The following is a 20638-nucleotide window of genomic DNA, read 5'->3' as shown; positions in this document are numbered from 1 at the left end:
TTGATTCCACAGTAAAACAAGCAGTAGCTTAACTCTTTGAGTGGCAGGAAAAGGCAATTAACTTTTTCAGCAAAACTTGTTTTATTTACTACATCAGGTGTTACATTGAAATTTGTGACAATCACGCATATTTTGTCCAAGACGCGTGAAAAAAATGACCACTTTTGGTGGTTAGTGTCAGTGACCACCTCCCACAGAACACATCCCTACAAATCAGTCTCTATGGTACTCATGGAAACAGTTTTTCTTTTTCAAGCAGAGAGCAACTTTGCATGTGCTGCATCCCCACACTGTTCTTACAGCCTTTTTCTTGGTGCTGCAGAGTGCACATCGTCGTGATGTAGTCTTCAATGGCTGATGTTTATTTTCTTGAAGACTAATTGCTGCATCAACTACTGGCTTATGTTTCTTGATTGCTATCTAGTGAGCTACAAGGGAACTTCGGAAACAGTCAAACCACTCACATGAGCAAGATGTTCAATAGAAAAGGTGGTTCCGCCCTTCAAAGAGTTAACACATTGAGCGCCACGCATATTTCTTAAGCAATCCCGTTCAGGCCACATGCATTGCTTAACCCGGGAAAAGCCTTTGAAGTATGGAAATATTGTAAATTATGTTATGATAAAAATACAATGGTACAGTAATGGCCAGAAAAAAGATTAAGAGAGTTGTCACATTTTGTAATAGCTGTAAAGGAAAGCCGTTTTTATGTTTATCGTGTTTCATTGAAATCCATTAATCCTGTAATGAAACAAAATTATGTAAATTTTAAATAAATTTTCTGTAATTCCATAAAACAGTGTAAATTTTACAGTTATATATCATGTTACACGCTGTCAGCCAGCTGCAGTCGACGTGGCCTAAACGGTTGGCACTCATCATGTTACACGCTGTCAGCCAGCGGCAGTTGACGCGGCCTAAACGGAAAGTTTAGTCTCAACTAGATGGCTGACGTGGGCACAACGTGTTAATAGAAATGAAGAAAAATTTCAGAAATTTTTTTTAACAATTGTTTTTTTCTTTATACACTGTATTTATAACATAGCCCCTGTTTTCACAGGCATTATTCACAGACATATATTTTCAATCATAAAAATATTTTACATGAAGCAAGTATTCATGTTTTGACATTCCTAAATTAAGAAAGTTAATTTCATAAAAATAAAGAAATCTACAAGATCTAAGTCTTTATAGGTTTCCTCACACCATATAGTTATATTACCTACAACTCATTTATATTCATTCTAAAAAAGGACAAAAACAAAAATGGTTCAACTCCCACACAATAAAAATTGAAAATCCCATACAATAAATATTTAATTTTAAAATCTGAGATAATGTTTCCTGAGAATTCACAGGTTGAGAAGTTTAAGAGTGAAATATTTAAGTCTGCATGTAACTATACATAAAATATTAATTTAGAAAAGTTTCTGGTGTTAATGAATTAAGCGACAAAAACAGATATGGGGACTATCATAAAAAGTTTAATCAATGCAATTTTTGACAAAAAAATACATTACTCACAGACATCTACAGCACTTGTTTTCTAGAAAACAATGGCAGACTTCAGCAGAGCACACAACCAGTTTATAACATTATTTACATAAATTTAAAATGAAAAATACTTCTATTCCAATGAATTTTTCACTGTTGAATGAAATGAATTCTATGAGATCAAAATATGAAAATTGCATGTGGATATTATTAATACAGCTTCAGAAATTGAAAACTTATAATTTACTTGAATGCAAATGTTTTAGCATACTAGATGTAACAAAAATATAAATTAAATAATGCTAGACACTAATAACTCACAAAGTAATACCACTAAATGACATTAATGTGGAAAAAAATCAAATCCTAAATTACCCAAATTTACTTTTTAACTGACCTCTCAAGGAAAGCAGTAAATTTGGTTTCCACATACTCAGGTTAGGGAAGAGACATACCTTAACTTTGAAATTAAATACTTCAGCTACATTTTGTCATATCAGAATCAAACTTTTTATTTCATTTTTTAGATTGACTATAAACTGCATAAAAAGTTAGATTTGTAATTCTTACAAAATTCATTTTTAAAACTTATAAATATCATAACAAGAATATTTGTACAATTTAAAAATTTCTGTAAATGAAATTGCAGCTAAAAAAATTACACTTTTATAACCAATGATAGTGGAAATAAAGGCCAAATAAGAACTTTCACAGGCATGATGTATGTAATTTCCATATTTATTTATACCTTTTATAAATGTTCAGTCCTTTTTCAGGAATTCAAGCATAAGACTAACACTTTAAAACTGCTTTCAACAATTCCTTGCTTAAGTTTATTTAATATTTTAATGCACATAATACCACATTTTAATAATTTCTTATACTATTGTTTGCTAGTGTGATTCCAATTTCCACTGGAATATACAACTTTTGCTTTTAATTCTGGAAGCAATGCTTGCAAGCAGAAGGAGCGGTCATTTTACTAATAAAAATAAAGTTTACCCAACAAACAAAAAAACACAGGATTGTTAAATGAAACTAAAAGCATAAAATGTTATGGCTGCTTTAATTATGAAATTTGAAACTATGCTATTAAATATAATCCAAAAAGTATAATTTGTAACACTGTTTATGAAATAAATATGAATTTTAGGATACATTTCATGTTCATATAAAATCACAAAAAATATGTTACATAAATTCTGTGTTCTAGTATGCTGGAAACTCTTAAGCCATTTGAGTAAAAAAGAAAATTGATTCATTCCTCCCTCCCCAAACTTTCTCCCTGACCCTGTTGTTTTTACCAATCTCACTTGTCTGATAATGGTCAGTATAACACATGACAGTCATAGTGTCAAGGAGTCAAATGTACCTGCGGTTGGCAAGAGCTTTTAACACCATATAGGTGACAGCCCAAATTTAGCTCAGTTACAGCCCCAATTTTGAGACAGAGCATTCCAGGGGAACAACGTCCGAAACTCTCCTACCCCCTCTTCCATACCACCAACCTCTCAAGAGGGCTTTCCACTCGCCATACATTTATAGTGCTGCCAAGCTGTACAGGCACTACACATTTAAAAACTGGAATTCGAATCCAGACCCTTTGGTATGGCAGTCAAAGTCACTAGCCACTATCCTGGTTGGTCAGCTCCTTAAACCTAACTGAAACTTACAAACTATCTTAAACATTTACATGGGAAATGGAAAGATAATTAGATTCTAAATTAATTTTAAGTATAAAAAGAAATACAAAGTCCATAAAAGTGTCTATTATTTTAGTCCTATCAATTAACCCCTTAACTGCCGTGGGCGTATATATACACCTTGCTCAGCCAATGCGTTAACTGCCCCGGGCATATATATATATACGCCCTTCCAAAATACTATCTTTTGCTTTGTGCTGCTACCCGCAAAATTATTCGCAAAGCTTTGGAATGCAACACTACAATGACCTTGACAAAGTATGCGAAGATAAAACGATAACTATACGATAGAACGATACTATTTCAGAGAAGTGTGGGGAGAAATTAGAGAGAGGGATGGGTCTAAAGAGGTAAAAGTAATGACTGCGCGGTATTGGCTGATGTTGTTTGAGTAAAATGTATTTTTTTATTCTGTGTCCTCCGTTTTCATTTACTTTTTGTAGTAGGTTGCAGGAATAAAGAAATATATAACAGATGTTTCAAACCCATTTATGTTTTTTGAATTATTTTTTTTTGATGAACTTCTTGTGCCTCATATTGTTACTGAAACTAACCCTTTTGTAGACAAGTATATGAGCGAACACCTTGCAAACGAAAAACCAAGAACAAAATCATGGCATTCAATCAGTTCGGAAGAAATATACGTTTTTAAGGCATACTGATTTCACAAGGAATAACACTGAAGCCTGATATTACACTTTACTGGTCTAAAAATGACTTGATTGAAACTCCATTTTAGGGATCTTTTTTATTATAAAAACATCATTTTTATTATACTTACATTCTTTTTATTATACTTTTACTCAAAACATTAAATTTTGTGCATTCATTTTTTTCTTTTATTTTTTATTTTGTGAAAGTAAACAGTTTTTAGAAAGTAAAACTTGTCCTTATTTTTCCCTAATACATTGCTTAACTATGCGCACCTGTGTGAAAACCGTGGCACTGGGAAATTAATCTTGTACATTTTCCGCGGCAGTTAAGGGGTTAAAAACTATTATTTCTTAAATGATTAAAATTTTTAAAAAGTTTCATTTTGATTTAAAAATTTTTAATTTTACAGCCAAAATATACTTATGCTATATACTGTATTTGACGGCATGTAAGACGCACCCTTATTTAGAAGGCTACACACATGTAGATGTAGAAAAAGTGTGTCTAGACATTTATCCAAGCTAAAAGTAGCATTCAGTATTGAAAGTTAACCTGTGTCCTTCACGTATAAGACGCAGGTAACTTTTCTTGAGACCAAAATTTAGGAAAAAAAGTGCGTCTTATATGCCGTCAAATACGGTAATAGATTACTATTTATTTTGTCCTTCATAATTAAAAAATATTGGAATAATTTTATTGATGCTCCAGACTATCAAACAACATGAAACTTATCAGAAGATATAAAATTTTTAATACATGGGAAAATTATTAAATGGAAAAAATTCATGTTATAATTTTATATCTACAAACTTTACCATAAAACTAGTGGTCACTTATAGTTATACCATTAATTAAATTTAAAGTTTCAACATTCTGGCATACCTTAATGCTTTTTGCAATAAGCTTCTTCCACTTCTATTAAGATGTCAGCAAATTTTATTTTGAGCTTTCCTGATTTATATGCCCCTAAGATAATCATAGCCTATTAACAAAATACAGAATTATAGTTCTGAACAAGCAATGGATACATTACTTTAACAAGGTTCTTTTGTTTTTTAAGAAGTTTTTCAATTAATGAATAAAAAATAGCTATATGACTTTTGATAAAATATTAACATAATTTGTGTCTTTATTCTGTTAAAACAGAGCTTAGTAAATAATTATTTTGATATCTTGTAATTAACAGAATCCACTGCAATGGAGATTCTAAAAGGATAAGCAAATTTAAATTATCCTAACATATTCCATTTACTGGAGTTTCTCTAATCATTGACCTGTTAACCATACATTTTTTTTTTTTTTTTAATATTGAAAAAATGTTTCTTAAAAATTAAACAGAAAACATGTTGAAGCAAAACCTAAAATTACTTTTAATTTTATAAAGTTAAAAATAATAGCTAGCTAGCTTTGAAATTAATTCTGCAGCAACTGACATGAGTCGGATATATACCACATAGGCAAACGTCACCACATACTTTGTTGGATCAGTAATTCGTTATTTTTCAGCTTTCTAGAGAAATGTTTGACAGATTGTTCTGTAACTGCAACCATGTAAATAATATGCTTGAACTCATATTTCCAGTAAAAATTCAGTAACAGTAACATTTATGGCCCCAACAACAAAATGATAATTTTGATCACCCTGTATCATAAAATACAGAATATGATTTTTAACTTTCATAAAATATTTTGCATGCTATGTATAATGTTCACATGCATATTCATAAAAATAACACATACAGGGTGTGATTCAAAAGTTTCAAGACTTACGTCAGAATTAAAAATTTATTGGACATTTAAGTACAGCAAACTAAAATTCTTCAAAACATAATCCTTCAGCATCAACACAGAGCGCTTCCACTGTTCGCAGCCCTTCTGGAAGGCCTCGGGCGTCATGCTGTCAAGGGCTATCGTCGAAGCCTGCTGGATGGCGTCGAATCGCTTCCATTTTAGGCCTGTCTTGATTCAGGGGAAGAGGAAAAAGTCATTTAGAGCCAAGTCAGGGCTGTAGGGTGGCTGAGACAGTGTTGTCATGTTGAATTTGACCAAAACTTCGGCGGCAGCACGCGACGTGTGAGCAGGCGCATTTTCGTGGTGGAGAATCCAATCGCCCTTGATCGCCAGGGGGACGCCGAAGTTTTGGTCATATTCAACGCGACAACACTGCCACAGCCACCCTACAGCCCTGACTTGGCTCTAAGTGACTTTTTACTCCTTCCCCGAACCAAGACAGGCCTAAAAGGGAAGCTTTTTGACTCCATCGACGCCATCCAGCAGGCTTCAATGAGAGACACCCGAGGCCTTCTAGAAGGGCTACGAATAGCGGAAGATGTGCTGACAGCGCTGTGTTGATGCTGAAGGATCATATTTTGAAGATTTTAGTCCGCTGTACTTAAATGTCCAATAAATTTCTAGTTCTGAGGTAAGTCTTGAAACTTTTGAATCACACCTTGTATATTAATGATGATACAGTGTTTCTATTAAAAAATCCCATTTTTTTTTCACATTCCCTTCCCCCCCCCCCATTGATGTGCAGAGTTTTCAATAAAATTTAACAAAATACACAGAAAATGTGATAATGCTCACGAAAAATACTCAACTAAATCTGAAATGAAAACAGTGAATATCTGATAAAATATGAGTATTTAAGGAAAATTGTGACTAAGCATGTGTGAAATAATATCATTTTTTTTTTTCATAATTTGGTAACCAATTATACAGAGCAACTCGTAGAAACGTTTTACATCAATGATATAGTGCAGGGCTTCTTAAACTTTTTTCAGTCGCAACCCCTTTTTATCATTGAGATTTTTTTCATGACCCTTGGACCTCATAATATTTATGAAAATTTTGTTGGGACTCCATAAGCATTGCACAAATCTGACACACGCGTGAGAGAAACTGTCAATTTTTTCACTTGTACTGTAATATACTATTGCAGTTTTAGGTCACTAACTTTAATTTCTAATTTTAAGCCATAGAATAATGTGAAAATTTTAAATAAGTAACTGATGAAATGACAGTGTCACGTGCAAAGCAAGTAAAATGAATTTTATATTATAAAAAGAATGCATTGAAACATTTTCCTTTTTTTCTTTGTCTGTATTGTCTTATCTTTATCTATTTTCAGATACATTGTGTAAAAATATTTGGTAATTGTAAAATTATTATAATAAGCTAAAGAAATATCAAAGCTGCTAACATTTTTGGTGACTATCTGCTGCAGGTCCAGCAACCACCATAGTTTAAGAAACTCTGATATACTGAGCTGCAATGTAATTATTTCTACAACTAGTTTCAAGAAAATGAATTAAAAAAATTCTTAATCATATTGTTAGTCATCCCTCGTGGCTGAAACTTCACCAGAAAATGCAAGCATGTTATTTATTAGGCTGTGATTACAGAAAGAAGTAATTACAGATGCCAAATACTTCTTTGGAATTTTTTTTTTTTTTTTTTTTTAATGTTTAAAACCCTTTGTGTCGGTGACCTTTGTGTTGGTGACTTTAAATACAGGAGAAAATAATTTCACACTGGAGAAAACAGCTTAGCAATGCAGGAAACTCTAACTTCATAATAATGATGTTAAACATTGTCCCCTGAAATATCTTTATGAACTATTTTATCCTGGATTGTGGAAAAATATATTCTATGATATTTGCTTTAGGGTTTCCTTTACAAATATTTTTGAACAAGAATAAGCATACAAAAATATATGCATTATGCATAGTTAATAGATGGCCTAAAATTTTTAAATACTAAAGATATACACCATGTTCTTTCTTAATTACATAAAATGCTCACTAAGGAAGAATGAACATAATGTACTACAATATAATGCTGAAACCTGTCCCATCCTACAAAGCCTATTTACAAATTTTTAGAAAGATTTTGATAAAAAAGACGAAGCAATTTGAAATATTAAAAAAAAAAAAAAAATCAATTGGAAATAATTTCTCCACTTCAGTATCAACTGCAGTCTGACACAGATAAGGGTTTTCGTATTTAAAAAAATAAGAAAGCAGAGATAAAGAAGTTTTAAAGTGAAGAATTCACACTTTTTTTCCTTTTCCCAAAACAAAAATTCATTTTTAGTTAAAAAGAAATTGGGAAAAAGACAGGGAAAAAAAAAAAAAAAAGATATACATACTTTTACATAGATATACATACTTTTACAATTTTTCTAAGTAAAACTGCTAGTCTCAAAAGAAAATTCATTGACTATTTATGAGTTGAATATTTTATAGAATAGTGTCAGGTTTAAATGTCTATTTCTTGAGCAATATGAAAGAAATACTTAATAATAAAAAAATTAAGATTGCTGAAGAAATTGGTTTGGTACCTTTGCTAAGTTATTGTAAATAAATTATCCAGAACTCGTAGCTTTAAGTATAGTAACACAACTGCATATTTTAGCAAATTGCATTGTGGACATTTAACGTATTGCTTTCTACATTCTATGGGACTGCTATTCTCTCTTATTGCTTACATGCACCCTATATGTAGTACTGATATCATACTTTTTTTACAGTGGAAACAGTTCAATAGATTCATATTCTAAATAGTTAAAAAGGCCCACCAGCGAATGAGTCAAGTGAGCTTGATCCCAGGCAAACAGACTGGCTGTATGGGCTATTTTTTTTTTTTTTTTTTTTTTTTTTTTTTTTTTTTTAAGGAATATGGATACAAGCCAGTTTTCCTTAAAACGTCCTCCATAAAGGTATCTCTCCACTTAGACACATAGCCCTAGTGCGCTTTGCCATAATCAAATAAACCAACCCCTGCTAAGTGGTTAATGTGATAGGGTTACATGCACATAATGTAAAACTATTCACGTGTATTTGGTACTATGTGCATTTTATGTATCATTATTTAAATGCCTTTAATGTATTCATTTTTATTTCTGGAATTGAGAGTGGGACTAATGCCAATCCCTGTATGGGTTTGTATGCTGACGATATAATTATCTGGAGCAGCAATTCATGTCTCACCTCTGCTCACAAAGATATTAACTTATCTCTCTCTTTGAGAATTTTGAAGCAACTCACAAGATCGTTTTCAGTCCCTCAAAGTCTGTTTTCAGTAATTTTATCATCAACAGACATCTGTACAACCTAGAAACTGGCATGTTTCTTCTAGGTAGGAGACTGAATTGTGAAATTCCAAATACTTGGGGTATATTTTGGATCAAAAGATCCTCAGCCGGGCTCATACTGACAATATGGTTTTAAGAGGTAAACAGAGACTCAAAATTTTAACTCTCTGGTAGAAATTGGGGTGTGGACACTCGGGGCCTCAGAAACACATACATTGCCATTATTAGGTCTGTCCTGGAATATGGTGTTCAGGTTTCTTAGGTAAATTGGGAAGGGTACAACTCTTGGCTGCCAAAGCCATTACTGGTCTCTGGAAATGCTGCCCAAGAGACACTGTTCTGGATGAGGCCGACCTTCAACCTCTAACTCCGGAGTAGATTTCTCTTGACCAAATACTTTGCTAAGCTCAGAAGTTAAGATGATCAGTACACCACCTCTAGATATGCATGTAACTGGAACAATCGTCATTTTAAGAGAGAAAGCCCACTCAGCTGTGCTGAAAGTGAGGGATGGCTGTAAAATGATGTTAAAGATGTCTCTGTGGCCTGCTGTTCAGACTTTGCTGTGATATTTAGTGACAGAGTTTTCTTTACAACCAAACTTTGCTCTTATACTAATAAAGGTATGCAGCATCATGATTATCTTAGACAGCTGGCTTTGGAGACTATTTCACAAAATCCCTAATGATGCTCTACAGATTTATACTGATGGTAGCCTGGGTGATGGGTAGCAGAATATTTATCAGGCAGAGGGAATGGAATTGGGATTTGTAGGAGAAACCCTGACTACAGTGCAAAGTCCGAAATCCGTACTCGTCGGGACTTCGGGAATTCCAGATTTGGGACTTTTCCGGATATTAGATCATCAATTTAAATCTGGTAAAATGGCATGCAGAAATTACACAATTAAAAATATGAAATCATAATTTATGAAATAAAGAACAATTACGATCGAAAGGGTAACAAAATTTACAAAAAAAAAAAAGTTTAATAATATTTATTTGTTCACTTTATTTAACATTTCTTTCAATGTAATTTGTTTGCTTCCACAAAAAAATTCAAAACCTTTATTCATTTTTTTTGCAGTAATTCCACCTTTTGTTTAATGGACACAAAAACATGGTTTCGCTTTGTAGATCCTTTGCCAGCTCCAGAATTGGAAACTCTTTTCAACATAATCGAACGTTCAAGCTTAGTTTTTATAAAATGGCTGTAATAATAACAGGCTGCAAAAAATAATAAGCTGGATCAAATTAGAAGATTAGGGAGCAGTGCAGTCTGTTGCATTAACTGAAATGCCTTAGAATCAGTAAAGATAATTTTAGCCTAGCTTAATAGCGTCTGTTATACATTATTGGCTGTGTATCACAAGATTGGTGACGAAAGCCAAACTGTTTCGCTAAATTTTGTCTTGCTCTATTGCATACTGAATTGTATTAGTTTAGTTACTTACTATACCTATGTTTATGTCTTGCACATGCTTAAAACTGAGTCCTGAATAAGTAAACTCCCACATATACTTAAGGCTTTATATAGGGCCCCCGCTAGATACCGCCTGGTGCAGTCTCTACAGGTCCTAAATTCTGCTACAAAGCGCCTTCCTAAGTTCTAAATTTTCACCGTGCCTAAACTTTGGATCCCAGTGATTTTCCTAAATCATGAAAAACTTCTCATCCCTTAATTTTGCCGCTCGGTGCTTCCCCAAATTCCAAAAATTTCGTCTTCCCTAAATTCTGCCGTCTGGTGCCGACATATTCTGCTGCCTCTTCTGGGTTTAGGGTAAATAATATATCAGTTATTCTTAATTAAAATAGCACTAAATGTAATCTTTTGGGCTGCGAGTTTCATTAACAAAATCTATTTTTAGCATATGAAAAGAAATTTTGGTTGAATTTTTCCTTGTCAACATTCTTAGAGCAATTAAAGATCTATAATCATCGCCAAGCGTAATGTTAGCATAAAAGGTTGCCATACTCTTGTTATTCAATTACTAATATTAAAAAAAAAGTTTAGACATCACTGCATGAGTTATCACTGAAGTTTTCATGTATTGATAAACGTGCAGTGATGAAAGCAAAATATAATAAATAATGACTCGCCAGGTCGGCGTCAGGGATATAAAATAGGTGAATGTTTCAATCTGAGATATATGCCAAGTAGATACTCAGCTACCGAACCAAGTTATTAATCTCACAAATTTATGCTTACATGATTGTTTTCCATAACGAGGTATTTTATTTAGTGCCTAAGTGAAATTAAGAATTAGAATTTTTAAGTGAAAATCTCCACGTTTTATTATGGAAGGGAAAATCAAATGCGCATGCGTAAAGCATAAAAAAAAAAAAGGTTGTGGCTTTAAGGTCCGGATTTTAGATCATTTTGGATATGGACGTCCGGATTTTGGACTTTGTGCTGTACTACTCTGTTTTCGGGCAGAAATCATTGTTGTCAAGGAGGCTCCAAGTTATTGTGTGAATGAGGGAGTCAATACTGGCATCTGAATTCTGACTGATAGCCGGAGCTCTATACAGCACGTGCTTGAGCAATGGAAACATGGAGACAGAACTACCATGAATATTGCCCAGCATTTGGGTGGCTTGTATGCCCATAATACAATATTTTTTCAATGGGTGCCTTCATATGGAGGTTCATGATAATGGGATAGCAGATGGACTGGCCTTAAGGATTCTCCTGGTGGCGGCCATCTTTCTTTCTCGGAAATTGCCCCGCAGGTCAGGTTAGAGATGAACTCCTTATGGAGAAAGGCCCCCCACCTGAGTGTTATGTTGGTAACCACCCTGGTACTGCCTTAACTAAGCCAAGCAATAGATTTGAACAAACAGTTCTAGACAGGCTGCATACTGGTCATCTGCATGCTCTATGTTTTTGTGCCAGGCATTAAAGCAGGGATACGCAAAACGGCGCCCCCGATCGATTTTTAATGCGCCCTCGCTGGACTAATGTAAATGTATGATAGCCAGAGCGATTTACTTACTCTTGTCAAACGGCGATATACAGCAAGTACTGTCTGACCACGTATTCCAGATCAATGTAAACATCCGGTTTGGGGCGGAAGTGGGCACATCTATCAGTTATGTAGGGGTGAGTGCAGTAGCCCGGTAGACACTAAATATCCCCTGACCTTCGATTTCACTCACACCCCTTCGACCTTCAAGAGGGAAAAATACCCACGCTTTTTGCCCACACACCCCTTCAATTAAACTGACACATCTTGGCCCTCAGCCAAACTGCTCTCGCTAGCGTGGTTAGACAGTAGTCAGTTGAGTTTAGGATTGTGCATAGATTAGCAGTTTGCTAACCTTGAGCGTATCTAATAACACGCACGTATTTTTTGTTAGTGTGTGATCGTATTTCGAATATACCACGCGTAGACCGTGCATTTAAAACTACCAAGTAATCCAAAATAATTCTTTTCTTTCAAAACCCTTCATGGATAAATGTAAAAGAAAAAGAACATATTATTTTAACGATGAATGGGAACATCTATATTGTTTTGTTGATTACAAAGGGAAGTGTATTTGTTTGTTGTGTAATAATAGTGTTGCGATTCCCAAGAAAAGTAATACTGAAAGACATTTTAAGACCGTTCATACCAATTTTGATAGTGACTCTGAAATTAGAAGAAAAAAAAATTATTTCTTTAAAATCTTCAATAACTAACCAGCAAAGATTTTTTACTAAACCACTGCAACAACATAAAGCAGCAACGATCGCGTCATATAAAATATCGCATTTGCTAGCTAAGAATAAAAAACCCTTTACAGATGGAGAATTAGTGAAAGAAGCCATGTTAGAAGCTGCTGATTAATTTTTTGAAGAATTTAAAATTAAAAAGGAAATAGTTTCAGTTATAAACACGTTGCAATTATCAGCACGAACTGTTACTAGAAGAATCGAAGTAATTGCGGAGAATTTGGAGGCAGAATTAGCAAATGATATGGAAAATTGTATTTTCTTTTCACTACAGATGGATGAATCGGCAGAGGTGACAAATATATCACAATTAGCAATTTGCGTGAAGATGGTATTTTCTGATTTTACAACAAAAGAAGAATTAATTAAAGTTCTACCATTAAAGGGAAGCACCAGAGGAGAAGATATCTTTTCTACTTTTAAAAAGTATATAACAGATGTAAAACTATCTGTACAAAAGTTATCGTTAATTACAACAGACGGGGCACCAGCGATGACTGGTAAGAAAAAAGGATTTATTGCCTTATGTAGACAGGATTCCTTATTCCCGAAATTTATTTCTTATCATTGCCTCGTACATCAGGAAATGTTATGCACAAAAACAATCGGTTTTCAACACATATTTACGATAGTAACAAAAATTATTAATTCCATAAGATCGGGAGCTATGCAACATAGATTGTTTAAATTACTTTTAGAAGATGAGGACGTTCAGTTCACAGATCTTCTTTTACATACTGAAGTGAGGTGGCTGAGCAGAGGTAAAATACGTAGCATATTCAGAAACTAAGTACCGTTTCATTCTAGCGGCGTCGCAGCGCTGTGGTAGGCGTCCCGCGCATGCGTACTAGTCTTTCCTGTACACTGACTTTCAATTGTCGCCATTTTGGTTGCTCTATGTTGTGTTTACAGTTTGCTGTGCACATTCAAAATGTTTAAGACAATTAGTTCTCCCGCTGACAGTGAGATTCGTGCCGTGATTAAATTTTTGAACGCGAGGAATGTTAAACCGGCCGAAATTTATCGTCAAGTGACAGAAGTTTACAGTGAATACGCGATAAGTGATGGAATGGTGAGAAAGTGGGTAAGAATGTTTAATGCAGGTCAAACAAATGTCTACGCCGAGGCTCGGAGTGGTTGGCCATCTGTTGTCACCGATGATTTGGTAAGGAAAGTTGATGAAGCAATTCATGAGAACAGACGCTTCACAATGACAACTCTTTCAGAGGCCTTTCCACAAATTTCACATACTGTTATGTTCAAAATTGCGTCTGACCGCTTGAATTATCGCAAACTGTGTTCCCGATGGTTTCCAAAAATGCTCACTGATGTTCACAAAACAAAGCGACTTGGTAGTGCCCTGACATTTCTCTCGCGGTACAGTGATGAGGGAAAAAACTTTTTAAACCAAATTGTGACAGGTGATGAAACTTGGGTGTGTCATTTCACACCAGAATCGAAACAACAATTGATGGAGTGGAGACTCACTCATTCTCTGAAAAAACAAAAGTTCAAAGTGACAATGTCATCACAAAAAATCATGTGCACTGTCTTCTGGGATAGGAAAGGCATTTTGCTTACTGAATTTCTTCCCAGAGGTGAAACCATTAATGCGGCACGATATTGTGAGACTTTAACAAAACTAAGGCGTGCCATTCAAAACAAACAAAGAGGAATCCTCAGTAAAGGAATTGTGTTGCTCCATTACAATGCTCGGCCCCATACTGCTGGTGTCACTCAATCGTTAATTCGACAGTTTCATTGGGAGCAGTTCAATCACCCGCCGCCCGGACTTGGCGCCGTCCGACTATCACTTGTTCCTGCACATGAAGCGCAAGCTTGGTGGCAAGCGCTTTGGATCTGACGATGACACGAAAAATGCTGTGGAGTCGTGGTTATCGAAACTGGCGTGAAGTTTCTTTGACCATGGTATACAAAAACTGGTCACCCGCTATGACAAGTGTTTGATCATTGGCGGAAACTATGTTGAAAAATAGTTTAAGACATGTATTTTCATGTAAAAATAAAATTGGATTCGAAAAAATTGTTTTACTATTTTTTTTTTTTTTTTTTTTTCAAAACGGTACTTAGTTTCCGAATACGCCTCGTACTTGAGCGGTTTATCATGCTTTTGCCACAAATAAAGGAATTTATTGCATCAAGAGGCAAATTTTACGAGCAATTAGAAAATAAGGATTGGCTAATCGACCTCGGATTTCTGACAGATATAACGGCAAAGGTGAATGAATTAAATTTAAAAATACAAGGGAAAAATCAGCATATCGCTGACATGATTAGTGCAGTAAATGCATTCAAATGCAAGTTAGTGTTGTTGAAATCCCATCTATTGAAAAAATCATTATCACATTTCCCAAATATAAAATATACTGTTAGATTTTGCAGCATTAGAACCCATTCTAAGATTTTTCATAAATCTATTCAATGTTACTGAAGATGATGTCCTTGAAATAGTTTCAGTGTATTTCGAGTTTCATAATATCAAAAACCTAGAATTAGAAATAATAAACTTGCAAAGTGATATTATTTTAAAAGTGCATAGTAATGATAAAAATGTTTAGGAACTTAGTCGATGAAAATAAGTATCCTATTTTAAGGAAATATGCGCTAAAAATTTATTCATATTGTGCAACTACATACAATTGCGAGTCTTTGTTCTCAAATATGAAATATTTGAAATCAAAATACCAAACAAAGCTTAATGACTCACATTTAGATAATTGTTTAAGGACCAGGAACTCTAAATATATCCCCAATTATAAGAAATTAACTGAAAATATGAACACCCAAGTTTCACACTGAATTATATGTATCATTACGTATGACACCAACAAAATAAATTTATAAAAAATCTGTTTTTTTAATGCCTATTTATACCTGTTGAATATCTGTAAAATATGCGCCCTCGGTGATTTTCAAATTTAGTACTGCGCCCTTAATGACAAAGAGGTTGCCGACCCCTGCATTAAAGTCTCTCTTATGCCCGAAATGCAAATTGACCTAAACCACCCCTGTCCATATTTTGTCTTGCATTGGTTGTCAGAGGAGCCAACTGCTTTTTGGTAAATTACAGACATACTCAATTACAGCACATTAAAAGGAGGAGGAATAAGGATGAAAACTAGTCACACAAACTTCTAATGAAATGCAGGTGAAAAATATCAGAAGGAAATGGAATGTGAATGTAATATACAGGAAAAAAGAGCACAGTATTTTTATGAACGAAAAAAGAAACTTATGATGAAATTTAGAATGCAGCTGCTACCTAACACTTTTAATGAGAAATTTGACAGTTCTACAGTATATTCACAAAAATAAAGCCACTGAATGGAGGGGAGGGTAGCAAGTTAGCTTATTAGCTCCTAAAAAACAACTTTCTTTTAAAATTCAAAAACACATAAATAAATAATTAGCGAGACACCCACAGTTGTGTGATGCCCCAAATCTGAGAAGGATTATATAAGATATTTTTCTCACATTTACAGCAAATCTGCACAATATTTATTACAAATTACATTGTGACCTTTGAGGGTAAAATTAAATGTGGATGACAATATACTAGAACAATTCTATGACAAGCATAAGTAAAAATTAATAAAAACAAGTGTAATTTCTCAAAGAAACAATACTTCTCTACTCTCAATACTCCAAATCAAATTGTTAGTTATTACGACAGTAATTACCTGCCTGTTAGCAATTCCCTGTTGATAGATGTGATTAACAACAGTTGTCCTTTCTTCTGGTATGGAATAATCTAATACTTACTTTTATTTCTTCAGAATAGTAGGAGAAATCTGGGATTATTGCCAGTGGCATAAATAGGGGTATGAAAAATATGCAATGCATGCAGACCCAGAGCTTTAGGAAACTCTTGGGCATCCTATCTCATTCCTGATTCGGTTGGTGTTCTTGTCTTGGAATATAACTGATTTCAGATGAGCATTTTATTTTGCCAGCAATTAAAAAAGTAAATCCAAACTATGGAATTATGCCTAGGAACCTTCTGTAGGCCCCTTAATCCTAACTTTTGGTAAGTCTTGAAGTAACTTAAACCAGTCCTGGCTATTGGAAAATTTAGTAAGGAAAGAAACAAATAATAAGAATGTTACGCAAAACGTTATCCTTGACTATTCTACTCATATTTTAGCACTACACATTCTCAAGACCTTCCCTTTTCAAAATAAATTCGGGTACTTTACAATTAGCTGCCCCAGATGACATGACTGTTAGCATAAGCGTGTAATTCTTATGTGTTTTGGTATAGGTTTGAATGCTAGGCAAGGTATGGTTATACCTGACGAAGCAGTTCCTTTGTGTCATTGAAGCACTTAAAATCTATTAAGCTAAATGTCTGTTGCAAATAACTTTTAATTTATGATTTCCCATTTGTATTTTGCAACATGTGTGGCAATACGATTTTTATTTTTATTTTTTTTTCCAACGTTTTCAGTTATTGTCATTGGTTTACTTTACCATGCTTACCATGTAAAATTTACTGTACTTGTAATGATTTTGTATTTCAGTATATGGTAATGCAGATGAATCTCTACTTATTTATTTGTCTCCATTCCCAACGCTAGACTTCATTAATGTCGTCTGCAGAGATAGGTCCAAAGAGAATGAAAAAGGATATAGGATCCTAAGTTTTTATCCTGGACAGGCTCCTTGATCAAAACTGGGATGGAACTCAGACACTAATACTGTACTTTGAAAAAATTAAATTATCCAGTCCAGTTCTGTATAACTATGCATAATTTATAAAAATTTGGGAGAGTCCAGAGTTAAGTGCTCTCTTTTTTAGATAAATTTCTGAATATTGCTTATTTTATGTTAAGTTAAAAAAATTAGAAATTAAATTTAGAAAATATTTCACAAAAATTTATAATATTCTTAGCATACTAGTGATATCATTATATTTCTTTTAGTATTATTGACTAATATTACCAAAATTTGATTTTGAATTTATAAAAACTGTTAACATAAAATGAAAATGTTTTTTATCCAAAAGAAATTTTTTAGAACTACTCATCCTGAAATAAAACCTTACATTTTAACAGTTAGTATAAAAAGCTTAGCAATCTTAAAATAAAAATCTAAGCAGAAAAATCACTTACCCATTTGATCTTTTATTTTCTTTTGATCTTCCCATCGTATATTATCAAAATTAGCAATATCAGCAGTTGTCTTTACTTTTTTGTCTTTGTCCTTGAAAAAACAATCAGAATGATGCCATACTGGAAACTTTCCATCAAACTGTGTAGACTAAAAATTGAATAATAACTAAGTAAATAAAAAATAAGTAAGATTTAGACTTTCTTTTTAATTATCATTTAATTAAGCATGATGTAATTTATGCAAATACTTGTAACTTTTTGCAAAATATTTTTTTATATTTCTACAAAATACACTTTTGAAATTCTAGATCATTTTTTTAGAATGATTTGTTAATGTCATTCCCTACCATTAGCTATGATATAAGCAGAAGGCTGTGTGAAGTCATGAGTTAGTAGTTAATTATTTAATCTAGCTTGTTTGCAGACTGAAGTATTTATCAGTTTATCACTTAATGATTGTAGTGTTTCTTTGTGAATGATTTAACAATCCTATTCGAGTTTATAATTATTATGTTGTATGTAGATCTTTTAATGTGGTTCTAATGCACTTTTCGGACTAAATTATTGATATTTACTTCTACAAAGAAGCATTATCACTCATCCTTGTTCTTCCTTAATTTTATCATCCTGATATGCAAAAGAATGCCTAGAATAAGGAAGAGAGTTTCCTCCCACAAAGGTGGGCATTCATTATAACTATTATAGGCTTTGGCCCCTATTAATTTCAGAATATGTTTTTTATCCATAAATCAATTTGATCCATACTCACTACTAAGATCTTAGAAGCTTTTTCTATCTTATAGAATCCTAGGCAAATCATATTTTAAAATATTGCAGAATTAAATGCATTCTTAATAATAATATGCATTTTATTTTAATAGAAATAAATTATCCCTTAATAAAATATTAAGCACCTTGAGGAAATTTTTCAACATTTAAAATAAAGTGCACAGTTCTGTAATCGATAATGCCATAATTACATTATTCACAATATTTTGCATCTTTGAAAATTAGTACTCCAAACAAAAAAATATAATACAGTGATTCAAACAAAAAAGCAGAAAAATATTTTTTTTTTAATTGTTGAAAACCCGATAACTGACATACTATCTGTTCAGTACTAATGGCAAACTAATCTATTTTTGTAGACCCATTTTCCCGCGATCACCGTCTTTTCCCGCGCAAAATTTGAAGTTCGGCGAGTCGGGGGTATCACTGCATAAGAAACCGCTATCCCCGAGTAATCTCGGGAAATTAAGGTGAAGAACTAAAGAATTTAAAACTTTTATAATAAACTCTGACGACTCATATAATTTAAATGATGCGAGGTCTTTAAATTTTCTATACTCTTCTGTTATCGGGACCGGATTCAGAAATGTATGTACGTATGCATTTATATATGGATGTATGCGTATGTATACACACACATACATATATACATGAACATATACATCCATCCAGACATGCATATATATTTCTGAATGTCCCGATAACAGAACAGTACCAAATATTCACAATAAAAGTAAATTGAAATCAGTTAAAAATGGCACGGAAAAAGAAAATAATTACCTGAACCATTACGCCCATTCGCAGACAATCTTTCTCAATTTTATTCTTGCATATTTTACACGATGCTCGACTGCTTTTTGAATATTCAATAATATACGGTAATTCAGTATCCATATCGGCACCTCAAGCTACTCTTCAATCTAAAAACTGTGCGTTAAACTATAACAGCTCACAATGCAATGCCGATACGAATAAGCAAACGAATCTTGGAAGAGAAAAAATGATGCCCACGCAAATCCTCTTTCTACCCAATCATCATTAAAAATAGAAACGAATTAAATAAAAACACAAAACAGAGTAGCTGTAGCTTAAATTGGCGCTAGTGATAAGTCGCCAAATACGGTTTAAGTAATCGCAAAACTGATATTGCAACTAAATTGGAACTCCGCAACTTCGTAAACCTATTAAAATGAAAAGAAAACTATTAAAATAGTAAGTGTATTTGAGGTTACAAATAAATACTGCTTCGGATAAAAGCCTTAATTTTGTTTTGAAAATATTATTTTAAAAGACGACAGTTAGAGCGAGTTTCCTCAGTATCAATATAGTAATATTCACATTAGTTCCATTCGCCTCACCATTGATTAAAAATTGCCCATATTAAAATAATAATAAAATAAATAATTAAAATAATAATAAAAGATATTTTATTAAAATATCTTTTAATAATAATAATATTATATAAAAATAATAATAAAAGATAGACAAATATTAAAATAATAATAAGATAGACAAAAATGGGGAACTGCATCAGTGGGAAAAAATGTCTCCCAACAGAATTCTAGAAAACTTGCAAAGATGAAATCTGCGGTCATTTAGAAATCTCGCCAAACATGGGGATAAAAACTGCCAGTAAGCCTAGATTATAGCGGAAAATCGAAAAGTAGGTAAGACGGGCGGCTAAAACCCGCCGGGAACTGAAGAAATTCAACCAATGAGAATAAGCTACCGCCGGAGACTGTTTTTGGCGACCAATTTTTATGCCAGCAATTGTTGTTTTGGATTTATTTTCCGCTCATATTCCTCTTTTCGTATCTTTTGATTACGTCTTTTTCGCATCAATTTATAATAGTTTTCTAACTTTTATTGGTATAAAAGACAATGTAGTGAATACGGAAAATTCGGTGGATTATCACGTGAAATGTGTAATAAAATTTCTAGCCTGTTCCCGCAAAAAAAGGTGTACGGTGTTGTATCGCAAAAGTTTTATGCTAAATTGTACATTTCACTTTATTTTGTGGCACTGAAAATTACAGAAAGAATTTATTTTTTGATCA

The 20638-nt window shown here is 33.3% G+C and overlaps 1 protein-coding gene across 2 annotated transcripts in view; it reads right to left on the bottom strand.

Annotated features, from left to right (window-relative positions):
- Positions 1-20638, bottom strand: part of LOC118185745 (poly [ADP-ribose] polymerase 1-like) — an 84298-nt gene that overhangs the window by 59112 nt on the left and 4548 nt on the right. Inside the window, exons 1-2 of one of the 2 annotated variants that reach the window (XM_035355646.2) lie at positions 19362-19653; positions 17793-17940 (exon numbers count right to left, since the gene is read on the bottom strand). In XM_035355646.2, coding sequence (XP_035211537.2) covers positions 17793-17940; positions 19362-19475 — 262 coding nt within the window. In that variant the 5' untranslated portion in view covers positions 19476-19653. Of the gene's footprint in view, positions 1-17792; positions 17941-19361; positions 19654-20638 lie in introns of those variants that run through there. The other variant, XM_035355647.2, reaches the window with a different exon arrangement.

This window comes from Stegodyphus dumicola, chromosome 10 (genome assembly GCF_044657685.1).
Source record: "Stegodyphus dumicola isolate Sdum_Otavi_A_Nest chromosome 10, ASM4465768v1".
NCBI classification, from domain to species: Eukaryota; Metazoa; Arthropoda; class Arachnida; order Araneae; family Eresidae; genus Stegodyphus; species Stegodyphus dumicola.
The sequence above is the reverse complement of the archived record's forward strand: the minus strand, read 5'-3'. Positions and strand labels throughout refer to the sequence as shown.